General features: G+C 39.9%; 2 protein-coding genes across 2 annotated transcripts; both read right to left on the reverse strand.

The window, feature by feature from the left end:
• Window positions 1-1,634: 1,634 nt before the first annotated feature.
• LOC121980434 (protein NRT1/ PTR FAMILY 2.7-like) lies at window positions 1,635-4,329 on the reverse strand. Its single transcript, XM_042532467.1, has 3 exons — window positions 4,043-4,329; window positions 3,725-3,942; window positions 1,635-3,288 (listed from the first exon to the last, which is right to left on the reverse strand). Exons 1-3 carry the CDS (start codon window positions 4,119-4,121, stop codon window positions 1,849-1,851), a joined length of 1,737 nt encoding a protein of 578 aa, XP_042388401.1. The 5' UTR covers window positions 4,122-4,329; the 3' UTR covers window positions 1,635-1,848.
• Window positions 4,330-17,009: 12,680 nt separating this feature from the next.
• Window positions 17,010-17,626, reverse strand: LOC121979528 (auxin-responsive protein IAA27-like). The gene is made up of 2 exons (XM_042531517.1): window positions 17,585-17,626; window positions 17,010-17,480 (listed from the first exon to the last, which is right to left on the reverse strand). The coding sequence occupies exon 2, from the start codon at window positions 17,472-17,474 to the stop codon at window positions 17,010-17,012; it is 465 nt and encodes a 154-aa protein (XP_042387451.1). The 5' UTR covers window positions 17,475-17,480; window positions 17,585-17,626.
• Between the last annotated feature and the right edge of the window lie 6,972 nt (window positions 17,627-24,598).

Genomic DNA, 24,598 nt, shown 5'->3' on the forward strand with positions numbered 1-24,598 from the left:
ATCACAAAGATAGTTTGCAAGCTCTAGTCACCAGTGGAGATTACAAAAAGTTCTTGAAAATAGACAAAGGAAAAGAGGTCAAGCAAATTGTTTTGAATGAAAAGTTTTGGAATAATTGTTTGATTACAATGAGGATTATGGGCCCACTTATTCGTCTTTTGCGTGTTTGTGACACTGATGAAAGACCTTCTTTGGGTTATGTCTATGAGGGCATGTATAGAGCAATTAATGGCATCAAGAAGCTCTTTAAAAACAAAGAGAGATTCTACAAGCCTTATACTAACATAATCAATGAAAGATGGGATAGAATGTTGAGAAAGAATCTTCATGCTGCTGCTTATTATTTGAATCATGCTTTTCAATATGATCCCACATTTTCTACCCATCCAGAGATCACAAATGGTTTGTTTGATTACATAGAATCAAAGGTAGATTGGTGTAGTTTGGATGTATTAACATATGAAATTGGTATGTTTCGAGATCGCTAAGGGAGTTTTGGGCGAAAATATGCTATTCTTAGCAGCCAAAAAAATTGTCCAAGTAATAATTTTTTATTATATTAAATCTTTTGAAAAAAAAAATATTTATTATTTAGTTTTCTTTATCTAATATTCTAATATTCACTGTGATTGTGGTAGAGAGTTGGTGGAAGCTCTTTGGTTGTGATGCTCAAAATTTACAAAAGCTTGCAATTAGGATTTTGGGTCAAACAACTTCTTCTCGATGTCAACGAAATTGGAGTGTTTTTAAACGTATTTATACAAAAAAAAAGGAATAGATTGGAGCATCAGAGACTTAATGATATTGTATATGAGCATTATAATTTGCGATTGCAATATAGGTACATCTGAAATTATTCTTTTTTTTATTATTAATTTCATTATTTTGTATCAAAAAATTTATTAATATATTAATAACTCATGAAATATGTTGTAGGAGTGAACAACCAAAGAGAAGTTATGATCCCGTTGATTATGAGTCCATTGATAAAACAGATTTTTGGGTGGTGGAAGAAATACCAATAGGAGAGCTTGATTATGATGAGTTGGAAGAGGAGCTTGAAGAACTTCTAATACCTCTGGAAAGTTCTAATTTTCAACAATTTGAAGGTTGTTTTGATATGATATTATATTATTAAGTATAAAGATATAACTATTTTTCTTGAAGTAAATGTGATTGTTTTTTTCCTTTTCAGATGATGAAGATGAAGCTGAGCCCGAGGATGTTAATTTGGACTTATTTCAACGTAGAAGTGTTCTTGTTGATGAAGATGATTGGATATGAATGTAATAATAGAGTTGTAAATTCGTGATGAATTGATTATTTTTAATTATATGTTAGTTGTTAAATATTATTGTATTTGTAATGAATTATTGTCTTTTTTTTTAATTGAATGAAACTATTTAGTAGTTATGTTATTGTTTAGTATATATTTATTTGCTAGAGTTATAAATTTAGTGAATTTAATGCTATAATTGAAGCAGGTCTTATATGAAATAAGATAAATTGTTGGTACAATAGGTTTCCTCTCTTTATTTTGAAGCGTGAATTTTTTTAACTATTGAAGCATGATTTATATATATATATATATATATATATATATATATAACGATTGAACCATCGATTCGACCGGCTGAACCTAAAAAATCTCAATCCAATCATCTCATTGGTTCAATGACTAGTCCGATTTTCAAAACATTGGTTAATAGATGATCTTTTTTTCACATGAACAAAGCGAGATTATATTAACTCGACCTTCTTTCTCACAAAAGAAAAGCATTAAGTTCATAGATCTCATTTATTGTCCAGCTCAGCAACTACTGCGGGTCAATGCTGACATTCCTCAGTTTAATCGTTTCCATTCAGCCGCTGCTGCCGCCCCTCCTCCTCCTCCTCCTCTGGCAGCGGATTCTGATACCTGTAGAGCGCTGCGCAGGCGATGTAGTAGCTAAAGTTGGCAATCGTCAACACAGTCACAATCCAATACACCTTCTCCAATCTCGACGCGTTTATATTGTCCGGTAACCACCCTGTCGTTCGCCGGATCAAGTCTATCACGGCAGTGCTCAGGTAGAACCCCAGCGCAATGGTCACCGCTATCATCCCCGTCGACGTGTTGCGCAGCATCGATGGGAACTCCCGGTAATAAAGCGCCACTTGCCCCGGGAAATGAAACGCCTCCCCCACCCCCACCAATACCAACGGCACCACCAGCCATAGCGCCGACATCGGCACCACCCAACCGGCCTCGCTTTCCTTACGATGCGCCCGCACCACCCTCGCCCGGGCGTGCTCCACCAGGGCAGACGCAGCCATGCCGGCCGCGTTGAAGAAGTGGCCCACACCCACGCGCTGGAGCGGCGTGGGAGTGTGCCGCGTGAGGTGGTGCCAGAGAGGGAGGAGGAAGCGGTCGAGCAGGCAGAGGGCGATTGCTGTGCTGGCGAGGGAGGAGACGACAAAGGAACTGGCGGGGACGGAGAAGTGAGGTCCGACGGTACGGTCCATGGTGAGGGCTTGGAGGACGGTGAGGCCGAGCTGGATGCTGATGGAGACGCTGATGAAGATGGAGGAGCTCCAGAGAGGGAAGATGCGGAGCAAGACCTTGAAGTCCTCGACTTGCTCCACGCTGGAGAGCCTCCACGGCTTGGCCACCGACCCGTTTGGCTTGATCTCGCCGTCGCAGATCCACGCAGCCCTGTTCAGAAACCTTAGGCTCTGGGTCGGAGCACGTCCCAGTAGGCTCCCGTTCGGAGTATGATCCAAAGCCTTTGCTCTGTTAATGTTTCCGCCATTAATTGCTCTGAAGTAATAGCTGGGATTCGCCGGTGTTATTGTAACATTCCATTTTCTGAAAGCAGCAACGACCACTTGTAGGAGGCCAGTGAACGGGCTTCCTTGGGCTGCCGGCTTCCTGTAGTACTTGGCTCCCGACAGCAGGACGACGGCGATAGCAGCGTTAGCCGTTGCGGACAGCCCGAAGCCCAGCGTCCAGCTGATGCTGTCTTCAATGAAGACTAAGACAGTGGTTCCGATGATGCCAGCGGCGTAGATGAGGACGAAGAACCAGTTGAAGATCACGGTCTGGTCTCGGGGCTTGTCGAATTGACTGGCGCCCAGGGCGAGCATGTTGAACCGCGTTCCGCCACAGCCGGCCGCTGTCAGAGCTATTGCTATGTATAAGAAGGCGAGCTGGCCCGAAGACGCCGACTGGCAGTCGGCGGAACCGAACGCGCATGGGGGCGGCCTGAGCCACTTGACGGCAGCGGTCAACGTGACGAGGACGAGTGACTGCAGCAGCGAATAGGTTTTTTTTAAAATTTTTTTTTAATCGCCCAAAAAAAAAAAAGACCCTCTAGTTGGTCCATGGAAAAAGGTATTTCATATTTTAATTCAGATCTTCTGCGCCTAAAAAAATTCTATTTTTTTATCTTATTTACTGGATAGTCATGTGTAAGATATTCTCGTGATATATAAGACATCTTTATTATATAAAATGTAATTTGATCAGCCCGATTGATAAGAAAATACAGAGATCCGAACTCTTCGTATTTATACTTGTTTCCTATTTTAAACTACAAAAAGTATTTTATAAACATAAATTAATTAGTATTTATACTCGTTGCTGTCAGAGTGAAGTTAATAAATGTATAGATAGAAAAATTATGAGAATTTGGAACTGCTAAAACGATTCAAATGAGAGAATTAAGATGAGGACGCTGCCTACCAGTAAACTGAGCAAGGTGGAGAAAACGATGACCGGATAGCAGCCGACGAAGGCATCAGAAAGGATGGCTCCGGCGACGGGCGAAAGGCTGATGCAGCCGTTGACGATGTTCCCGATCTGCGCGGCGTCGATGCTCTTCACGTTGTACTGCTTTATCAGGTACACCGTCAAGTTGGCTGTCACTCCTGAAGCCGCTAGCGTCATCCCAAACGCACTCCCTGCAAAACCAATATTAATCCTCCCTCCCTGTAATTACCAGCTCGATCTGCGTGCCGCAAATTAAATATCGGTGCTGCGAGAGAGGGGAAGAGATGAGACCTAAGATGAAAGGAAAAGTGATCCATCCGCCTTTGCCGTCCTTCGGTGCTTCAGCTTCTTGGGACTCCTCCTTACTCATCCTGCAATTTCTGAACTTACGCCTGTTAGCTCGTACAATCTCTACTTGCAGTTTTAAACTGGGTCTTCCATTTGGAGTTCTCACTCCAACTTTATAAATTATTAGAGCGAGAGCGAGAACGTAGTGATGTATCACTGAACACCTTTTCTTTTTTTAACACTTGACCATAAAATTTTAATCATGCACACCAGATGCTATGTTTCTTTTTCTTCTCATTTTGTTACGGCAGAGGCAGTGGTGATTTAAACTATCCCAAGACGAGTCGGGGTATCTCAGTCATTTAATGTTTTATTAGATATTGGAGATTATGATTGATCCGGTCTGCTCAAATAAATCATTGATGAGTTTGGTCCGTAGTCAATTTAATTGTCACTCATCAAATAATAATAAGAATGGTGACGTGATTCAGAGCCTAAAAGCAAATAACAAAGAAGATGATTAGAATGATGACAAGGAGATTTTCTAACATATATATTCCGACGTTCAAATTGAAGGATGAAGAAGTTTGCTCTATTGTCAATTTAATTATCAATCACTAAATAATAATGAAAATGATGATGTGATTCGGAGTCTAGATAAAAGTAGATAAGAAGAAGAGTATTAGAATGACAGTAAGAGGGTTTCATAACATAGACACTCCGACGCTCAAATTAAAGGATGAAGAAGATGAATATTAGGATTTTGATGTACATAGTTGTGCGTATACCCCTGGATACCAGAAAGGACTGTGAGCATATTAATCCGGACATGACACGTAGTGGTCACAGTTTTTTTTTTTCCTTGCATTAGTGGTGATAAAATTTCCTATTTTCATGGGATAAATTAGTGGAATTAGTTTTTCTTATTTTCATGGGATAAATTAGTGAATTAGTCTTTCCTATTTTCATGAGTTAGTGGTGTATTTAAAGAGTCCTAGAGATGTGTAGTAAATCAATTCATTTTTTGCTCAATGTAAGAAAGTATTCTAGTAGTTATTTTTCTCCTCGCTCTATTCATTTTTCACATTAGTGAGTGTATATGTCTTTGGGTGTGATACCAACAGTTTCTAAGCTAACATATGGTATCGGAGCAAAGTCAGTATAGAACTCCTAAGTTAGTATTGAACACCCAAGAATCCATGACTCCACAATAATGTTGGGTGTCCCACAAGCTACTGTGAAGGAGAACGGCGGGATGTCATTTTCCTATCCAATGCTAACTCCTCACAATTATATTGTGTGGGCAATCAAGACAGAAGCGATTCTTGATGCCCAGGGAGTCTGGGAGGCGGTGGAGCTAGCGAAAGGAGCCCAGCTGGATGCAAAGAAGGACAAAAAGGCGCGTGCATACATCTTGCAGTGTGTCCCCGAAGACATCCTTCTCCAGATCGCAAAAAAAAAAAGACGGCAAAGGAAGTCTGGGACATCCTCAAGATGAGGTATCTTGGTAGTGATTGGGTGAAGAAGGTACGGTTACAGATGCTGAAGAGCGAGTTTGACGCCGTTCGGATGAAAGAGACCGAGACAATTGATGAGTTTGCTGGCAAACTCAGTGCCATGAGCAGCAAGTTCTCCACTCTTGGTGTCACGCTTGAAGACTGCTATTTGGTAAAGAAGTTGCTCGATTATGCCCCTGATAAATTATTTCCTATTGTTGCTAGTATTGAGCAGTTTCACAACCTTGAGACAGTACCATTTGAGGAGATTATAGGACGACTGAAGGCATACGAGGAACGAGCATTATGATTACGCGGCAATACCAACAGCACTGAAGGTGAGCTCCTACTTACTCATGCCACATGGCAAATGTGACAGAAGGAGAGCAATGAGGACATTTTGTCAGGAGGCAAGGGGCGTGGGTCCAGGAGCCCTGGTCATGGAAAATGACATGGGCACAGGCGAGGGCGCGGTCATAGTCGTCGTACCCTGCGTTAGGATAGTGCAAGAGGCACTAGCAGCAACGACAAAGGTACTCGTGACAAGAGCCATATAAAGTGTTTCAATTGTGAGAAAATGTGGCATTATGCGTCTGAATGCTACAATAAGCGTCGTGATGATGAAACTCACCTCACTTGCGCCACCGATGAAGAGCCATCACCGATGATGACCGTGTCCCACGAGGAGTCTCACACTAGGCGTGAGCGGTAGGATACCATTCTGCTCAGTGAAGATAGGTTGCTGCCGGAGATGTACTGCAACATTAAGAAAGGAGATAAAGACGTCTGGTACCTTGACAACGGTGTCATCAACCACATGACTGACCGTCACAAGAAGTTTCAAGAATTAAATGAAACCATCATCGAGAGGGTGAGGTTTGGCGATGGATCAACCATTGAGATCATGGGCAAGGGGACGGTTGTGTTCGAATGCAAGAACGACGATTAGAAGGCTCTCCACGAGGTACATTACATTCTGAAACTTTGTAGTAATATCATAAGTCTTAGTCAATTGACAGAAGCTGGGAATGAGGTGCATATGGAAGGAGATATCATGAAGGTGATTGATAGGAGCAAGAAGCTCTTGATGCTGGTAAAGTGAACACAGAATCACTTGTACAAGATAACCTTGAAGATATTCAAGCAAGTCTGTCTCCTAGCAAGACTAGAAGAGCTAACCTGGTTATGGCATGCAAGGTTCGGACATGTCAATTTCCATGACTTGAAGTTGTTGGGTGAGAAGAAATTGGCGGTTGATGTGCCACTATTGCTCCAGTCGAACAAGCTTTGCGAGGTGTGTGTGATCGCTAAGCATACAAGGTCATCATTCCTGTGCCAAGCAAACTTTAGAGCAGAGAAGCCATTGGAACTTCTTCATGCTGATATTTGCGGGCCAATCACACCATGTATACTCATTGGTAACAAGTATTTCCTTTTGATTGTTGATGATTTCACAAGGTGGATGTGGGTGTTTGTATTGGCAGCAAAGAATGATGCTTTCCAAGCATTCAAGAAGTTTAAATTCTTGATAGAGAACACGATTGAGCACAAGATCAGAACACTTCGGACAGATCGGGGTGATGAGTTTTATCCACAGAGTTCATTCTGTTCTGTGAAAATGAAGGAATTGAACGACACCTCATGACTCCCTACACACCTCGACAAAATGGTGTTGTGGAGTGCCGGAACCGCACCGTGATGGCTATGGCAAGATCTCTCCTCAAGGGTGCACACATGTCGACAAGGTTCTGGGGAGAGGCGGTTAGGCATGTTGTCTATCTGCTAAACTGTCTCCCAACTAAGGTGCAGAGAGAATGTATCCCATTTGAAGCTTGGATAGGGAGAAAGCCACATCTCGCCCACTTGAGAGTATTTGGTTGTGTTGCATATGTGAAAAATATAGCCCCTCATCTTAAGAAACTTGACGACAGAAGCTCACCCATGGTATACTTGGGTGTCGAGGAAGGCTGCAAAGCTCATCGTGTATTTGATCCAAGGCATGGCAAGCTACAAATAAGTAGAGATGTAATATTTCAAGAAAATTGTGAATGGACATGGAATGCAGGTGCTAACAAGGATGAAAACTTACTGGAGTTTATGGTGGTGGATGCATTTGACACCGATGAGGTGATTGTTGCAGCAGACGTTGAGGCAGGGGTGGAACATGTCACACCACCAGTAACAACCCTAGTACCCATGACAAGAGCGTCAAGTCTATCTACACCACCATTGAACGCCCATGCAGTTACCTCGCCTCCAATAACAAACACACCTGAGTCTCATGAAGGGCTAGTCCATTTTAAATTCATTGTCGATATCTATGCCAACACTGAGGAAGTGGTTGGTGTTAATGAAGAAGAGAATGAGGTGATGATAGTGATGTCTGAAGAGCCGACATGCTACTAAGAGGCTATAATTGAGGCTTACTGGTACGAAGCAATGGAGGAAGAGCTGAGATCTATTGAGATGAACAAGACCTGGACCCTAACTGAGCTCCCATTAGGCCATAAATCTATCGGCCTAAAGTGGGTGTTCAAACTGAAGAAAGATTCAACGGGGAAAGTTGTTAAGCACAAAGCAAAATTAGTGGCTAAAGGCTATGTACAAAGACAAGGCATTGACTTTGAAGAGGTGTTTGCACCTATTGCTAGACTTGACACTGTTTGAGTCATTCTTGCGCTTATGACAAATTAAAGTTGGGAGGTACACCATCTAGATGTGAAGTCATCATTTCTTAATGGAGAGTTAAAAGAAGAAATCTATGTCACTCAATCGAAAGGGTTTGAAGTACAAAATCAGAAACACAAGGTGTACAGGTTGTCCAAAGCCCTCTATGGACTGCGGCAAGCTCCACAAGCTTGGAACATGCGACTGAACAGGAGTCTGGAAGAGCTCGGTTTCAAAAAAATGTACTCAAGAACATGCAATATATACAAGAGGTGAAGGAGAAGCAAGTATACTTGTTGGAGTGTATGTCGACGATCTCATCGTGACAGGAAGTATCACAGAAGAAATCAACAAATTCAAACAACAAATGATGACGGAATTTGAGATGAGTCATTTGGGTCTCCTCTCCTACTACTTAGGAATTGAAGTAGAATAACAGAAGAACCGAATTTTACTTAGACAATCAACTTATGCCAAGAAAATCCTGTCTCAATTCAAGATGGAAGATTGTAATGCCACAAAGCATCCGATGGAACCCAAGACACAGCTACATAAAGACTTGAAAGGGACTCCAGTTGACGCCATGGAGTACAAGCGCATTATTGGTCATCTGAGATATTTACTACACACACGACCTAACCTATCATATTCTGTCAGAATGGTGAGCAAATACATGGAGATGCCTACAATCATGCATCACAAGGTGGTCAAACAGATTCTCAGGTATTTGAAAGGTACAATTCACTTTGGACTTGTTTACATGAAGGGACCCCAGAAAATTGGTATATTCGGTTACTCGGACAGTGATCTAGCCACCGATCTAGATGGAAGGAAAAACACAAGTGGAATGACTTTCTATTTTAATGAAAGTTTGGTGTCTTGGAATTCACAGAAGCAAAAGACAGTGGCGCTTTCATCTTGTGATGCAGAGTTTATGGCAGCCACAACTACAGCCTGTCATGCTTTGTGGTTAAGGAGCCTTGCCAGTGAATTAACCGGTGTAGAGCCAAAGCCGGTGACTCTGTTTGTCGACAACAAATCTGTCATAGCTCTCATGAAGAATCCGATATTTTATGGTCGCAACAAGCATATAGATACAAGATTCCATTTTATCAAAGAATGTATTGAGAAGGGACAGATTGTGGTTAAGTTCGTTAATATCGGAGAACAACTAGCCGATGTATTAACTAAACCATTGCCAGGAGTGAAGTTAGCAACCATGCGACAACAACTCGGTGTCCTTGATTTAGAGCCATGTCAGGATTAGGAGGGGTAATGTGAGCATATTAATCCGGACATGACACGTAGTGGCCACGATTTTTTTCCTTGCATTAGTGGTGATAAGATTTCCTATTTTTATGGGATAAATTAGTGGAATTAGTCTTTCCTATTTTCATGAGTAGTAGGTGTTAGTTTGTGGTGTATTTAAAGAGTCCTAGAGATGTGTAGTAAATCAATTCATTTTTTTCTCATTGTAAGAAAATATTCTAGCAGTTATTTTCCTCCTCGCTCTATTTATTTTTCACATTAGTGAGTGTACATGTCTTTGAATGTGATACCAACAGTTTCTAAGCTAACAAGAACTACCTTTTATAAGAAGACCATAAACTTTTTTCTTCTGTTACTTTCTCTATGTTGCCATTATTTAACTCCTTAAATATTACGAGACTTGATCACGTTGTTGTGAGATTTACATGATAATTATCTTTTTCCTAAAATAATCCAAAATTTGAAATGATCATGTATCCTGTGTCGGCGCCAAGAGGCCGGAAAGCCAAGGAGGCAGTGTCTTGAGAGTCAAGAGCTGAGAATCTAAGGAGTTGGGAGGCCTGAGAGGTCGGAAGGCTATGGAGCCAGGAGGTCTGGAGCCCTGAAAGGCCGAGAGGCATTAGAGGCTGGTAGGCTAAGGAGTCGCGAGGCCTGTAAAGTTAGGAAGCTAAGGAGCAGGGAAATCCGAGACTTTCCTATATTGGAATCACCTCAACAGGTCTGACTGTCTTATCTTACCAAGTTAGGAAGCTAAGGAGCAGGGAAATAAGAGAAGATTGATAAGATAAGACTTTCTAATGGCAATGATCGACCAAACTATCCTCCTCTAGGTTTTGTTACCTTTTTCTGAAGCCACATGCTAAGCGGGCTACGGTTCCCTATCTTTATTTTCTTTATTGAAGTATCGTGATACTTTCGCATCTCGTTGTCACAGCTTGGCCCTAATTTTTTCTATCTTTTGACTGGGGTAGTAATTCTTTTTCTGTTTATATCGCATTTCATTGTCTCCTTCTTTTATTTTTTCTTTTACCCAAAGAAGATGACGGATGTGATATTTTTCTTTTCCACCTGATTTGGAATTAATTGATCAAGGAGTTTCCTTCATCCCACAAGGGATGGAAACCCTAATTATTTTTTTTATCAAAAACCCTTAGACTCCATTTTTTGGCTGACTCGTTGGTAGCGAGAATTGCCCCTTTCTCTAATTTTGAAAGACTACTAACCTAGTGTTGGAGGATCGGTGGTTGACTAGAAGGGGGAGTTGAATAGGTGGTGCCCTCAATAGATAGCTTCCTACATATTCGTTAGTGCGCAAGCGGAAATACAAATACTAATATGAATACAAAAGCTAAAATATGAATACAAAAGCTAAAAACAAAGAGAAAGAACATGCAAACCAATGCACGTCGATGTAACGTGGTTCGGAGATTAGGGCTCCTACTCTATGACTGTCCTTGAGGTGAACGATCCTGATCCTTCGATGGATTAGCCCCAGGCAAACTCCCGCTATCTCAAGTCGCTCCTTGTGGGTGGAGAAACCTCATCACAAAACTCACCAATACCTCTTGGATTACATAAGCACTTGAGAACTCTTGTGATTACTAATTAGGTTTTAATCAAGTCCAATTTTGTCACCTGAGCCAGCTATCCCAAGCTCCTTCTTATAGAGTTTGAAAGAAAATAGCCTTGCTATTTTACCGTTACCAGTCGACTGGTCCTTGCATCAGTCGACTGGTGCCAGCCTAATGACTCTCTACCAGTCGACTGGTGTCATGTACCAGTCGACTGATCCCAGTCATTTCGAGCACAGAAGCTCTCTATCCTCTCCCCCAATCGACTGATCCCAGTACCAGCCGACTGGTACATTCCTAAATCTTGGGTTCCCTTTCCCGAGTACATTTCTCTCGCACTCAGACCCTCACGACTCACTTGACTCTTCTTCTTGGCAGCTTTGACTTCTTGCCTTCAAACTTACTTCCTTTGGCTCTCGTCCCTTGGATGCATCCAAGCCTGCAGCTCGTCCCAATGACATCTTTCGTGTATGCCTCAAAGTACGCTTCCCTCAGCTCTTGTCCTTATCGCCTTGTCCACGTCCCCTCGATTGCTCCATCATTCACCGGACCCGAAGCCATCAAGCTGAGTCGTATGTGTATTCTACAAACTTGTACACTCACATACACATTTCAAATAATGAGGGTAATCCTTACTTAAATCCTTTGCCTAAACACCAAAACACATGGTCACACGGACCATTGGGATTGCTCCAACAATCTCTCCCTTTTTAATGTTTGGCAATACGTTTAAGTTAGGGAAAACATATAGTAAATAAACATGCTAAAAAGAAATAATGGACTTATATTGCCAAGGCTACACACTTGGACTTACACTGCCGAATAGACTTACGTTGCCAACACTACACACTTGGACTTACACCGCTGAATGGACTTACATTGCCAAGGCTACACACTTGGACTTAAACCGCCGAATGGACTTACGTTTCCAAGGCTAAACACTTGGACTTATACCGCCGAATGCATTTATGTTGCTAAGGCTACACACTTGGATTTACACTGCCGAAACAAAATGCAAACATGTATTAGAACCTTCACAAGGCTCCCCCTACACCTAAGCTCCCCAATGAGCTAGGATTTTTCCATAGGGATTTTTAAGAACCTATCACAAGGCTCTCCCTATGCAAAGGCACTAAAGGTAGGTTTTCCCAACTAAACTTTACTTCTCCCCCTTTGCCTAACATTCAAAAAGCTCTCCAATAATATCACAATTGTTTAAAACTTATCATCCAAACTGACCCTAAACTTATGTATTTCTCTCCCATGGATCTCATACATCTAAACGAGTTGACCTGGTCAAGAACAACACCGAAAACACTTTCAAGCTGGTATCAATCGACTGCCCCCAAGTACTAGTCGACTAATCCCTTCGACACAACCTTATAGAAGCATTCTATGGTCAAAAAATACTGTTACCAGTCGACTGATAACTGCACCAGTCAACTGATATCCTTTTCCAGCCTTTTTTTAACATTTTTGACCTGATTTCAGAAATACACCAGAAATTCTATAGACTTCCAAAAATTCCTAAATTATGTGGAGAGGTCTATTTTACCCATGTCTATTTAAGAAAAATACATTACAAAATGTATCTATCACCAATCCCAAGATTGACACAAAATATAAAACTATCTAAATGATTCAATTGAATCTTGACTTAAAGTCCTAGTTTTGGCTTCCTCTTGATGTATTTGCTCATACTAAATCACAATACATCCCTAGAATTGGTTTATATGGCATCTACACATCCAAAACTAATTATTATGTAATATGACCCCAATGTCATATTTCCTTGCATGAAAAACAACCCAATGTGTACTAATTTGCTAAGTTTGAGACTCACACTACAACAAAAATCCTCATAGACATCGGTTTTCCACTGGTGTCTATTTCATTTTCGACCGATGTCTATGAAGCCGATGTTAAAAGTCTGCCATTTTAGACATCGGGTTAAAACCGATGTAGTATCACTTAACGACACCGGTCTTCGAATCGGTTATTAACCGGTGTAGTATCACTTAACGACACCGTTTCATCAACGGTGTAAAACCGATGTAATATTGTATGTTAATAACACCAGTTTTGGCAGCGGTAAATGACCGATGTAATATTAGTTAATAACATCGGTTTTGCAGCGGTGGAAAACCGATGTAATATGTATATTTTTAACAGCACAAATTTGATTTCCGAAACAATGAAAAACCGACAATAATAAAAAAAAAACACAAATATTCACAAATTATACAAATATTCTTCATTCAACAATATCCATAAAATACACAAATATTCACAAATTATATAAATAATCTTCTTACAACAGTATCCATAAAATACTCAAACATTCTTTTTACATCAAAAGCTAGCTAATAGATATCAAAATCAAGGTAGAACATTCTTTTAACACATCAAGGTAGAACCACAATTCAAATGTAATCTAGCATGCATTCAACCCACTCGAACCGCACTTCATCAATTTCAACTCTAGAGTACTTGAGATTTGTAAACTGTAAAAACACATAAATAATATATTAGTAAACCAAGACCAAAGATCATAGTTGAAAATGCAATAAGAGCACCAGGTAACAAGATGACTAATTGGAATGCTTAAAAAGATAAACATTCATCAATTATCTCAACCACATCATATAGTGATAGATCTATGAATAACAAGTTAAAATCTAACCCTTGATAGTAATTGTGCCCGAAACTGTCCAAATTAGGCCTTTGATTGGGGGTTGGCTTCTTGAATGCTCTACAAACAACCCATCCTTCTTCCTGTGTCAAGTTTTACACATCAAAATACTTGAGTATGCATGTGTTTCATACATGTATTAATATGATTGTTTTTCACTAACATACACAGCTTGAGGATGATCATTATGATTGAACATACACAGCTTTCACATCAAATTAGGCCTTTGAAGCTACCTTTCTCGCAAGGTAGTAGCCCACCAGCTCTTCTTCTGTGGGATGAAACCTGAAACCCGGTGGAACGACGCTGCTATCTCCTTCCATCTCAAAGAATTAATATATACTGCACTTATTAATCTACCTTTTGATCGATCGAAGCACTCCTGAATTATTACAACTTTCAAGTTTATTTTGCAATTGAAGCCTTCCAATATAAGTTAGTAAGAAAAAGCTAACTAGAAAACATGAAAAGCACTACCGGCCACATATAGAGAGAGAGATGTTTCTTTGAGTGCACTACAACTTATACAAGATGAATGGTTGCATGCTCAATGTTAACGTAGAACACACTCTTAGTGTATATATTCATTCAGTAATAAGTACATAATCATATATATGCAGAGTTTAAGTAACTTACAGATTGAAAATGTTGAGAGAAGGGAAGCTCACCAGAAGAGAAATGAGGCAATGGAGGAAGAGGGAGAGGAGGTCTAGGGTTCGTAGAGGCATATATATAGTGTATTGCATCTCTCTTTCTCTTCAGAAAGCGATGTAATATATATATATATAAAGAATTAAAGGGGAGGGAGGTTAGGAGCCATCGAGTGCACCACCCAGAAAAAGCAACATGAGATAACTCTTGACACACTTAGCATATACAGTGGAAATTCATGACACAGACATGTATTGAAATTGTAATCACTAGAAAAGAATAGGATTTGAGCTGGTAGAGAAGGATAAAAATGAAAACTGTATGGCACGAGACTAGATGATAACTAAATAGGTCATAGGCTAGAACAGTAAGGTCATAGCAAAATATAGTAATACACAAAGTTACAAACATCTGGAGATGTTTTAAAATACATCTTTTACATCAATGTTTCAAAGGGAAGGAATGATAAAAGCTTTTGGTTGCTCATTCTAAAATGCAAACCAGCCAAAACATGGTTACATGGGAATTTAAGATGGAAACACAATATTAGATGGAAACACAATATATGTAAACCAATAGATTATTTGTTCCAAAAATCCAAATATACATTCATAATTTTGTAGATTTGAACATTGAAACACAATGAACTACTAGCTGTCTTTCACGTCAGGCTAAAGATGTTAAATAAATAAGGTATGTATATATATACACACACATATATATATATTGACAAGGATAAAGACACACCTGTTAAGAGAAACTGGATGTGAACCAGGAAATTATGGGTTTGTTCTTCCCTAATAACCAAGAATAAGAAACAGAGAACTAATAAGAAATAAAATATAAATGAGTTAATACGATCAAATAAAACCACAGCAAATAAGACCAAATCGCATTGTGAAAATGTGACTGTTAATTGAAAATTTTAGTAGGGCTGGATCTAAAGTATAACTATATTAGTTACCAAAATAACAGGTACTTGTGAATCAATAAATAACAGAGGCTCCCTGACTGATTATGTATAACAGATTCATAAAGGTTTGAAAAATAAAATTCATAAAGAAAGACCATAAAAGAAAAGTGGCAAACTGAGAAAAAACTGAATCATAAATCAAGAGGTGCTAGAAGAAGGAAAAAAAAGTAGAGCTTATGATCTAAAATTCCAGTGTAATTGCAACAACTTCCTATTACAGATGTAGTATTATTTAATGACCATTTAATGTGGATAATATAATTGAAAGAAATAACAACTATTACAAGGTGAAGTATCCATACCGTAGGCGGCATTAAATCAAGGAATTGGTAACAGAGGTGGCGCATTGCATCTTGCTGATCATAAGGTATTACATCACCTAGAACATCATCATTTGTTAAAATTTTAATATCCACATTCTCCTGAAAAAGAAAGCAGGTGTAAACTTCAACATTCACCAAAATTGAAAAGATTATTGATAGTACAGTGCCTCTACTGACTGCTAAACCCACACAAAGAATAATAAAAATAGAGTCTTGTGTAAAGGATATCCATGACATATATACATACATTTTATAGCTGACACGATATGATGTCAATACCTCATCAAAGGTCTAATTATCCATGTAACAATTAACATTCTAGAGTAGATAACAAATACTAAAACCATATAAAATGTGAAATAAATCTTCAAGAAGAATGAGACCTTTTGAGAAAAAAAAACAGAAATGCATATTTTTTGATACCATTAAAGAATTTTGTCATTTACCGTCAAAGAAATCATCTAATATCAAATTATCAATTAATGGTGATAATGAACTTTAATTTTTCTTGTATTCCAATACACTACTGTACTTCCAGTAGAATCAAATTGCTTATTTCCAGATGAATAGGGGCAAACATAAAAATTAGTAAAATTAAAAATAAAAAATGGACTTACCTTAGCTAATGAGATGCTAAACGACACAAACAAAAGTTATGCTTAAATGTCTTGCTTTAGTAATGTCATACCTTTAAGAGTCTGGTTCAGTAATAGTTTACAAGTAGGAACAAGAAAAAAAGTAAGCATTCATATACATCTGACTATTAAATGAATGCTTTAGTTTAAAGTAATTGATTAAATTACTTTATGATTTCAGTATCAAAACACTCAAGTCTTGAAACCCAGAAGTAGACAAAACTTGAATACATATGTTAACGTCCAAGGGAAGATCTTAGTCTCTCAAAAGCATACATAATATTTTACATAAAGTAATTGATTAAATTCCTTGCTTAGTAATGTCATTTCATGGATACAAAGATCCTGGCGCCGAGAAAAAATCGATTCTTCCTATTAAATGAATGGCAGAGTTTATACCATTGCAAACCCTTGTTGAACCACAAACCACCAAACGGATGTCACCCAGATTCTACGTTTGTGCACCCAAAAAAGACTCTATTTTCACCGAACGTAAGGAAGAAGAGGAAAAAACAGCGAAGAGCAAACAAGAAAAAGAAAAAATCAGTGAAACGGCGAGGGAAATTATAACAAATTCGATTAAAAGACCAAGCTATGCCAAAAGGGGGAAAAAAAGAAACAAAAAACAGAAACCAGAACGCATGAAGATTTATGAATCTATGAAAGAAAAATCTAGGATCATTTTTATCACACTTACTTCGCTGTAGGAGCTACCGAACTATCATTCCCAACAGAACCACAGCCCTTCGGGGTGACCTTCCGCTCCTGCCCAGCTGCTTTCACCGCTAGGTCCTTCCCCACATTCCCTTGCCCAGAAAGCTGCCCTGCACTGCCACCGGACGCAACCTCCCCTCTCCCCGAAAACAAGCCGCCACCTTTTACCGAGTTCACTTCAGATCCGCCACCTTCGGCGGCAAATCCCCACGTCCCGCCCCCATCGTTGGCGTCGGAGAACCCCCTCTTGGCACCGGAGACGAAGCTCTTGGGGAGCAAATCCAGGGTGAGCCCGATCTTCTCCACGCGGTGGGGCGACTCCGACCCAGGCAGCCCCAACCTGAGTTCCGTGGCCTTGAGGTTCAGAACCCCTCCCTCGACTCCACCGACAGAGGAGTTCCGCTCCGACAGACCTATGTAATCATGCTCCACCGTCGACGACATCAACCTCTGCATAGAGAACAGGAGATCATCAAACTGCTGAAGATTCAAAGGTAGTCGAACAAACAATCGCAAAGGGCAGAGGAGTAAAAACAAAAAAAAAACGGAGACACCTTTGCGTCTGGTTTTGCTGATCGTTAGCAACTTCCTCTCCCTCCTACATTAGACACTTTGGGCTTATCGTTAGCCCATATCCGTCGAAGAGGGAGGCGACAACGATCGACAAGGGATCAAGGGACGACGCCTTCTCGGAACCTATTTGCATCTTGGCGGATCGAGCGGTGAATCGGAAGCACAAATCTCCGATCTATGTTTCTGTCTGCTTCGAATTGGGAGAATAAAGGAGGTCGAGATTGGGCCGGCGATGGGAGGGGAGGAGAAGATAGAGGCGGAGAAGGTGAGTCGCCCGAAGACGGCTCTCTCTCTCTGCCTCCCGTGGACGACATCATATAGGGTTAGGTTAGAGGGAAGAGTTGAAAATTTTAGCTAAGTATTGGTGGGAAAATTATCATAGACATCAGATTTTAAAAACCGATGTTAAAATCGGTGTCTATTAACGAAAAAACGGACGCTTATAGACATCGCCTAAAAAATCGATATCTATGAGCGAAAATATGCGCTCATAGACACCGATTTTTGGAAAAACCGGTGTAAAATACTCAAAGACATCGGTTTTTGCTTAAAATCGTTGTTGTTCCACTGATGTCTATGAGGATTTTTGTTGTAGTGTCAAGTCAGTCTACAAACCATTTGACACACTCCATGTCTCCTCTAGACTCCCAAGTAAAACCCACTTGAGGCCCATTTGCCATGGGTCCTAACTTGACTCTTTGAGCTCCCCCTAGAGCTTTTAACCTTGGCCACCTCCCTAGGTGACTCATCTACAATTGCTAGGCCACATCGGTGCACCTTCGGTGACACTTGGCCTACAAACCTAACCTTTTTAATCTTGGACATCTTGTCCTTAGTTAATTTCTTCTTACCATTAAATGACTTTCCCTTGCCATTTATTAGCTTCTCCTTACTATAGTCATATGCAATCCTAGCATAAGACTTTCCCTTAGTCTTAGATACACTAGATCTATATCCCAAACCCGATCTATCATTATTGGATCTTTGACTACCCAACTTTTGGTTGGTCCTAGGAAGATCATATCGGTTCCACTGTACAAAAATTTTGTACAAGTGTTGAATCTTTCCTAACAACTTGCTGTGTTCTTTAGAAATTAAATTCGGAATCGCAAATGGAACTTAACATTATTGATTCCAAATTTAACTTATTTGTTCTTAATGGTTTAGACTTAGATCGCAAGCGGAACTTAATACTATTGATCCAAATCTACCTATGTTACAAATTTAATTAAATATTTATTTTGGAAATTGGCTCCCAGGTCAAACATGGCGAGACACATGACCTTCTTGGGTATGGGAGCATCCACCACTGCCTCGACAAAACCTCTTAACGAAATTCAATATTTAATTTCCTAAAATAACATTAGGTTTAACCAAAAAGAACAATCGAGTCACAAGATCGGAAAAAAAAACACAACTTCGAATATCTAATCCGAAAATCTAGAATCATATGCCTCTTGTGTTTGGAATTCATACAAAGAAAAACTAGTATGATGGAAAATAATTACTAGTTATACCTTTCTTTGTAAGCAAATAACCTCTTAATCTTTTACCGTATTCCTCTTATAATCTCGGACGTTGTGTGGGCAACAATCTTCCAAGATGAGAACCACCAAGCCCCTTATTATCCAAGCTAGATTCGGCCACCAACAATTCTCTAAGAGATGTAGAGGTCCGACCACCACCACTAAGCTCCAAGGGATGCTAGAAACAAAGCCTCCTTTCTCTCCTTCTTCTCCTAGCTAGAACCGGCCACCAAGGACTCCTCTTGTGTTGATGCTGCCGACCACAAAGGAGGAAGAGAAAAGGACAAGAGCTAGAACCAATAGGGCCGACCACCACCAAGGAAGAGAGGGAGGGAAATAGAATAGAGTTATTAACCATGAAGGCACCCCTACCCTCTCTTTTATAATCTTTGGTCTTGGCAAATAAGGAAATTTAAATAAAAACTTCCTTAATTCCTTTTGCCATGAAAAGGAAAATTTAATTGATTAGAAATCAATTTCCTTTTCTTTATCTACATGGCCGGCCACCTACAAGCTCCAACAAAGAAAAGTTTTAATACAAGAATTAAAACTTCTTAATTTGTTTCCGAAAATTTTAATAAAAAAATTCTCTAATAATTTATCCCTTCATGGTTGGTTATAAAAGGAAATTTCTTTAAATTAAAATCTCTCTTTTAAAACATGTGGATGATTTCTAAAAAGAAAAGTTATCTCTAAAATTAAAATCTCCTTTCAATCTACAAATAAGGAAAGATATCTAATCTTTTCTTAATCCTTTGTAGAAACTTATAAAAGGAAAAAATTATAATTTTAAAACTCTCTATTAAATCATGAACATGGTTACAAAAAAGGAAAGTTGTCTCAAAATTAAAATCTTCCTTTCAATATACAAATAAGGAAAGATATCATATCTTTTTTTAATCTTTTGTAGAAAGCTATAAAAAAGAAAGATTTAAATTTTAAATTCTCTTTTAAAACCATGGAATCCACATAAGAAAAATTTTAAAAAATAAAATCCTTTTAATATGATGTGGCCGGCCACACCAAGCTTGGGTTCAAGCTAGGGCAGGCCACACCATCTTACTCATCCTAATTGCTTTGGCCGACCCAAGCTTGGGTTCCAAGCTTGGGTTCCAAGCTTGCTTGGCCGGCCCCATTAGGATGGGTATAAGGTGGGTAAGAAGTGGGTATGTGGTGGGTATAATTCTCTATATACAAGAGGCTACGATAGGGACTGAGAGGAGGAATTGGTTTTGGTCTCCCGATGAAATTAAGGTTCCTGTGTTCACCCCGAACACTCAACTTAATTTCATCAATGATAATTCATTCCACTAAAGAATTATTATTAAACTACTGCACCAATACCAAATTACATTTTGGGCTCCTTCTTATTATGTGTGTGTTAGTCTCCTTGTGTTTAAGATGTCGGATGCCCACTAATTAATTGAGTTACTGATAACTCATTTTAATTAATATCTCAATCCAAGAGTAGTACCACTCAACCTTATCGTCATGTCGGACTAAGTCCACCTGCAGGGTTTAACATGACAATCCTTATGAACTCCTCTTGGGGACATTATCAACCTAGATTACTAGGACACAATTTCCTTCTATAATCAACAACACACACTATAAGTAATATCATTTCCTAACTTATCTGGCCTTTTGATTTATCGAGTTAAATCTCACCCTTTGACAAGTCAAAGAAATAAATACTAAATATATGTGCTTGTTATTATATTAGGATTAAGAGCACACACTTCCATAATAACTAAGGTCTTGTTCTTTTATTAAGTCAGTATAAAAAGAACTTACCTTAAATGGTCCTACTCAATACACTTAGAGTGTACTAGTGTAATTTATTAGTCAAGATAAATTAATACCTAATTACACTATGACTATTCCAATGATTTGTTCCTTTCCATCTTAGTCATGAGCAACTGTTTATAATTTATAAAGAACTGATAACATGTTCTTCTGTGAATGACACCACTCACAATGTTATCTACAATATAAATTAATTAAACAACTACACTTAGCAAATAAATGTAGACATAAGACCAATGTGATTCTTTTATTTCAAAATAGATGTTTACAAAAAGCTAGGCTTTTAGTATACACTCTAACAATCTCCCACTTATACTAAAAGACTATGCTGTCATATTGTTGGGTTTTTCGGGCCGCAAAAACTCGCTTTTCGCGTCGCGGAAACCCCGAATCACCCAAAGCCGTAGATCCGTGCAAGGAAAAACCGAATGAAATACAAGTACCAGTTTCAAAACTTTAGATCTACTCCTAGATCTATGTGTTGAGAGCTTTTACCTTTGAAGCGTGCCCTCGCAAAATTCCCGCTCGTCCAAGGTACGTGTCGGATCTCTAAAGTATCAAGGTAGATACTTCTCTAGTGATATCCACACGAACAAGGAGTGCTCTCTAGCACTCAAGGATGGAGAAGAGAGCCCCAAGTGTGCTAGCACTTTCTAGAGCTCTCGGATAGAATTTGAAAAAGAAAAGGAGAGAAAAACAAGAAGACTCTCACATACTCAACTAGTAGTATCCTCTTCTTGTGTCCTTCACACTCTCTTATCTTTTCTTGGATGAAACTCTACACCTTCTCACCTTCCAAAACCCCACGGCAATAGCAAGGAGAAGCAAGCATCCAAGGAAGAAGAAGCTAGAATGAATGCAAATCAATTGCATTCACCCATCATCAAGTGTGTGGCCGACCACACAAATGTAACCCCCTCATTTAATGTGGCCGGCCACATTAAAAGGAATGAGTGTGTAACCTCCATGAGGTGGCACACCATTATGAGGTGGTGATGATGTGGCAAGGATGTGTCATGCCATGTAGGATGAGTCAACCTACATGATGTGGCAATGCATCAAGTCAAACTTGATGTTTCAACTTCCATTTGGTCAAGTCAAAATTGACCAATTTCTTCCTTGTTGAGTTAAATCCAACCTTTGATTCAAGTCAATTTCAATTTAATGAATCTCAATTCATTAATATAAATTGACTCAATGAATCAAATTTAAATTAGACTCATTCAACAATTGAATCTAATTAAGTCTAACTCAATAAGTCTAATTTGAATCCAATCTTTGGTGCATCATATGAACCTAATCCAATTGGTTCATCATATGAACCTAATCTCCATCCACTTGTTCTTTGTGTGTGACCCAATAGGTTCTTGTAACGTTGGCAATGTTTCTAAACTCCTTTAGAAACATAAGTAATGAGCGGCATCTAGCAATACATCATTGCTACCCAAGTTACAAGAATGTTGAGATCCAACATCACCTTGTGACTACTAATTGTGACTCCTCACAATATGTGACATTGTCCTTCTATCTTAGACATCTAGATTGATCAATATGAGACATAGACCGTGTCATCCTCTAATCAATCTAAATCTTGAACTCCAAGTAGACTCACTAGATCAAATGAGCTCAACATCTCATGTTGACTCATTTGGGCATGGCCATGCACTTAGTGGTCTCACTCTATCAAGAATATTGATGTCGCTCCCGTCATATGGGAGGGATAGATCCCATCTACATCACTCACATCCCTCTGCATAATTTGTTACATACCCGGTAATCGCCTTTATAGTCCACCCAGTTACGGGTGACGTTTGACGAAACCAAAGCACATAACTCCTTATGTAGGGATCCATGGTGACTTCAGGTCCAAGGACTAATAGTCATACTAATAGCCACATGAGAAAGTATATGACACTCATATAACGATCCATGATACTTTCTCATGGCGGGTCATTCAGTATACATTCTCCAATGCATACCCATGTGTCAACTTGATATCTCCATATCCATGACTTCTGAGATCAAGTCATCGAGTTGACCTACATGCTAGTTTTATTGCATTAACATTGTCCCTGAATGTTAACACTCGACTAGGAATGATTTAGAGTAGTGTTCCCTATATCATCTCACTATCGGTTCAACTAACCGATTGATATAGGTGAGAACCATCTACTCAAGGACATTATTATACTTAGTTTATTTGGCACCAATACAAGTAAGTGGTCGATCGAACCTATTGATCGGTCGACCGGACCCTTCATTAACCGAAGTCAGCCGTTGGTGACACATCAGCAACACATCTACCAGCGATGAAGTGATCGGTCGAACGAACCTCATGATCGGTCGACCAAACCCATGTTTATCCAGAGACTGAGTCGAGCGTTTTCATCGGGCCAGCGCAGAGGAAGACCGTTGGCCGATCGGTCGACCGAACCTGAGCTTGATCAACAGAGACTGCACCTGGACGGAAAGTCGGGCAGGTACAGCAGGTTCGGTCGACCGAACCTGGGGATCCGTCGACCTATCCCTCTCGAGTCAAACCTGATCCCGAAGGATTAGGTGATCTAATAAGCTCGAGAACCCCTATATAAAGAAGGTCTCGGGCAGCTTTAGAGAATAATGATCACGAGCGAAACTCAACTCTTGTAATCTCATTCTCTTAGCAACTACTGTGCTGTCAAGTGTAAAAGACTTCTCCGCCTTCAAAGAAGGAGTTTCTTACTGCGCTTTCCATCGCCCTGGATTAACAACCCTCTTGGTTGTAACCAGGTTAAAAGTCTGTCTTCAGTTCTCTTTCTATTTAGTGTTTCTTTATTTAGAGTTGAAAAGCTTTGAGGAGGGTTATTTTTATTTACAGGCAATTCACCCTCCTCTTGCCGGTCCCCGCTGCGCCTACAGTGTCTACAAGAAGGTTGTAGGGGATATAGTTGTCTTCCTCATATTGTATGTGGATGACATACTACTCATAGGGAAGGACATCCCTTTGCTTCAGTCTGTCAAGACCTGGCTAGGGAGTTGTTGTTGGTACAGCGGAGACCGGCAAGAGGGGGGGTGAATTGCTGAAAACAAAAACAAACTATACCCTCCTCGGATTTCAACTCAGAATTTAAATCAGCAATAAAATAAAAACTAAATTAAGGAGACAGAAAAAGAAATAGAAACAGAAACAGAATTTAACCTAGTTACAACCAAGGAGGTTGTTAATCCAGGGCGATGGAAAAGCTATACTATCAGAATCTCCTTTACTGTAGGCGGAGAAGCCTTTTTACACTTAGAACGCTCACTTAGTTGCTAGGAATTGAGTACAGATTGATTGCTTGAGTTGTTTTTTAAATTCCTAGCTCCAGGGGCCTTTATATAGCTCCTGGAAAGTCTATCCCGAGGGTCCAAGGCGCCTCCAACAAGGTTTAAGGCGCCTCCAGCTCGGTCAGCGGATAAAACTTCATCCGCAACGCAAACGGTCAAATCTGACCTGTTGAAGGCGCCCTCATGATGGAGGCGCCTCCAAGCCTGCTGGAGGCGCCTCCAAGCTGGCAGCTCACTTTTCAGCTTGGTTTCTTCAGCTTCCGACGCTCTGTTCTTTTGGGTGATTGCGGCCAACCAGAATAGGGCTCACCCGAACCCAATTCCCGACCTTCTCCTCGAGCAGGCTTCCGTCCGGCT

This window comes from Zingiber officinale, chromosome 5A (genome assembly GCF_018446385.1).
Source record: "Zingiber officinale cultivar Zhangliang chromosome 5A, Zo_v1.1, whole genome shotgun sequence".
Taxonomy (NCBI): Eukaryota; Viridiplantae; Streptophyta; class Magnoliopsida; order Zingiberales; family Zingiberaceae; genus Zingiber; species Zingiber officinale.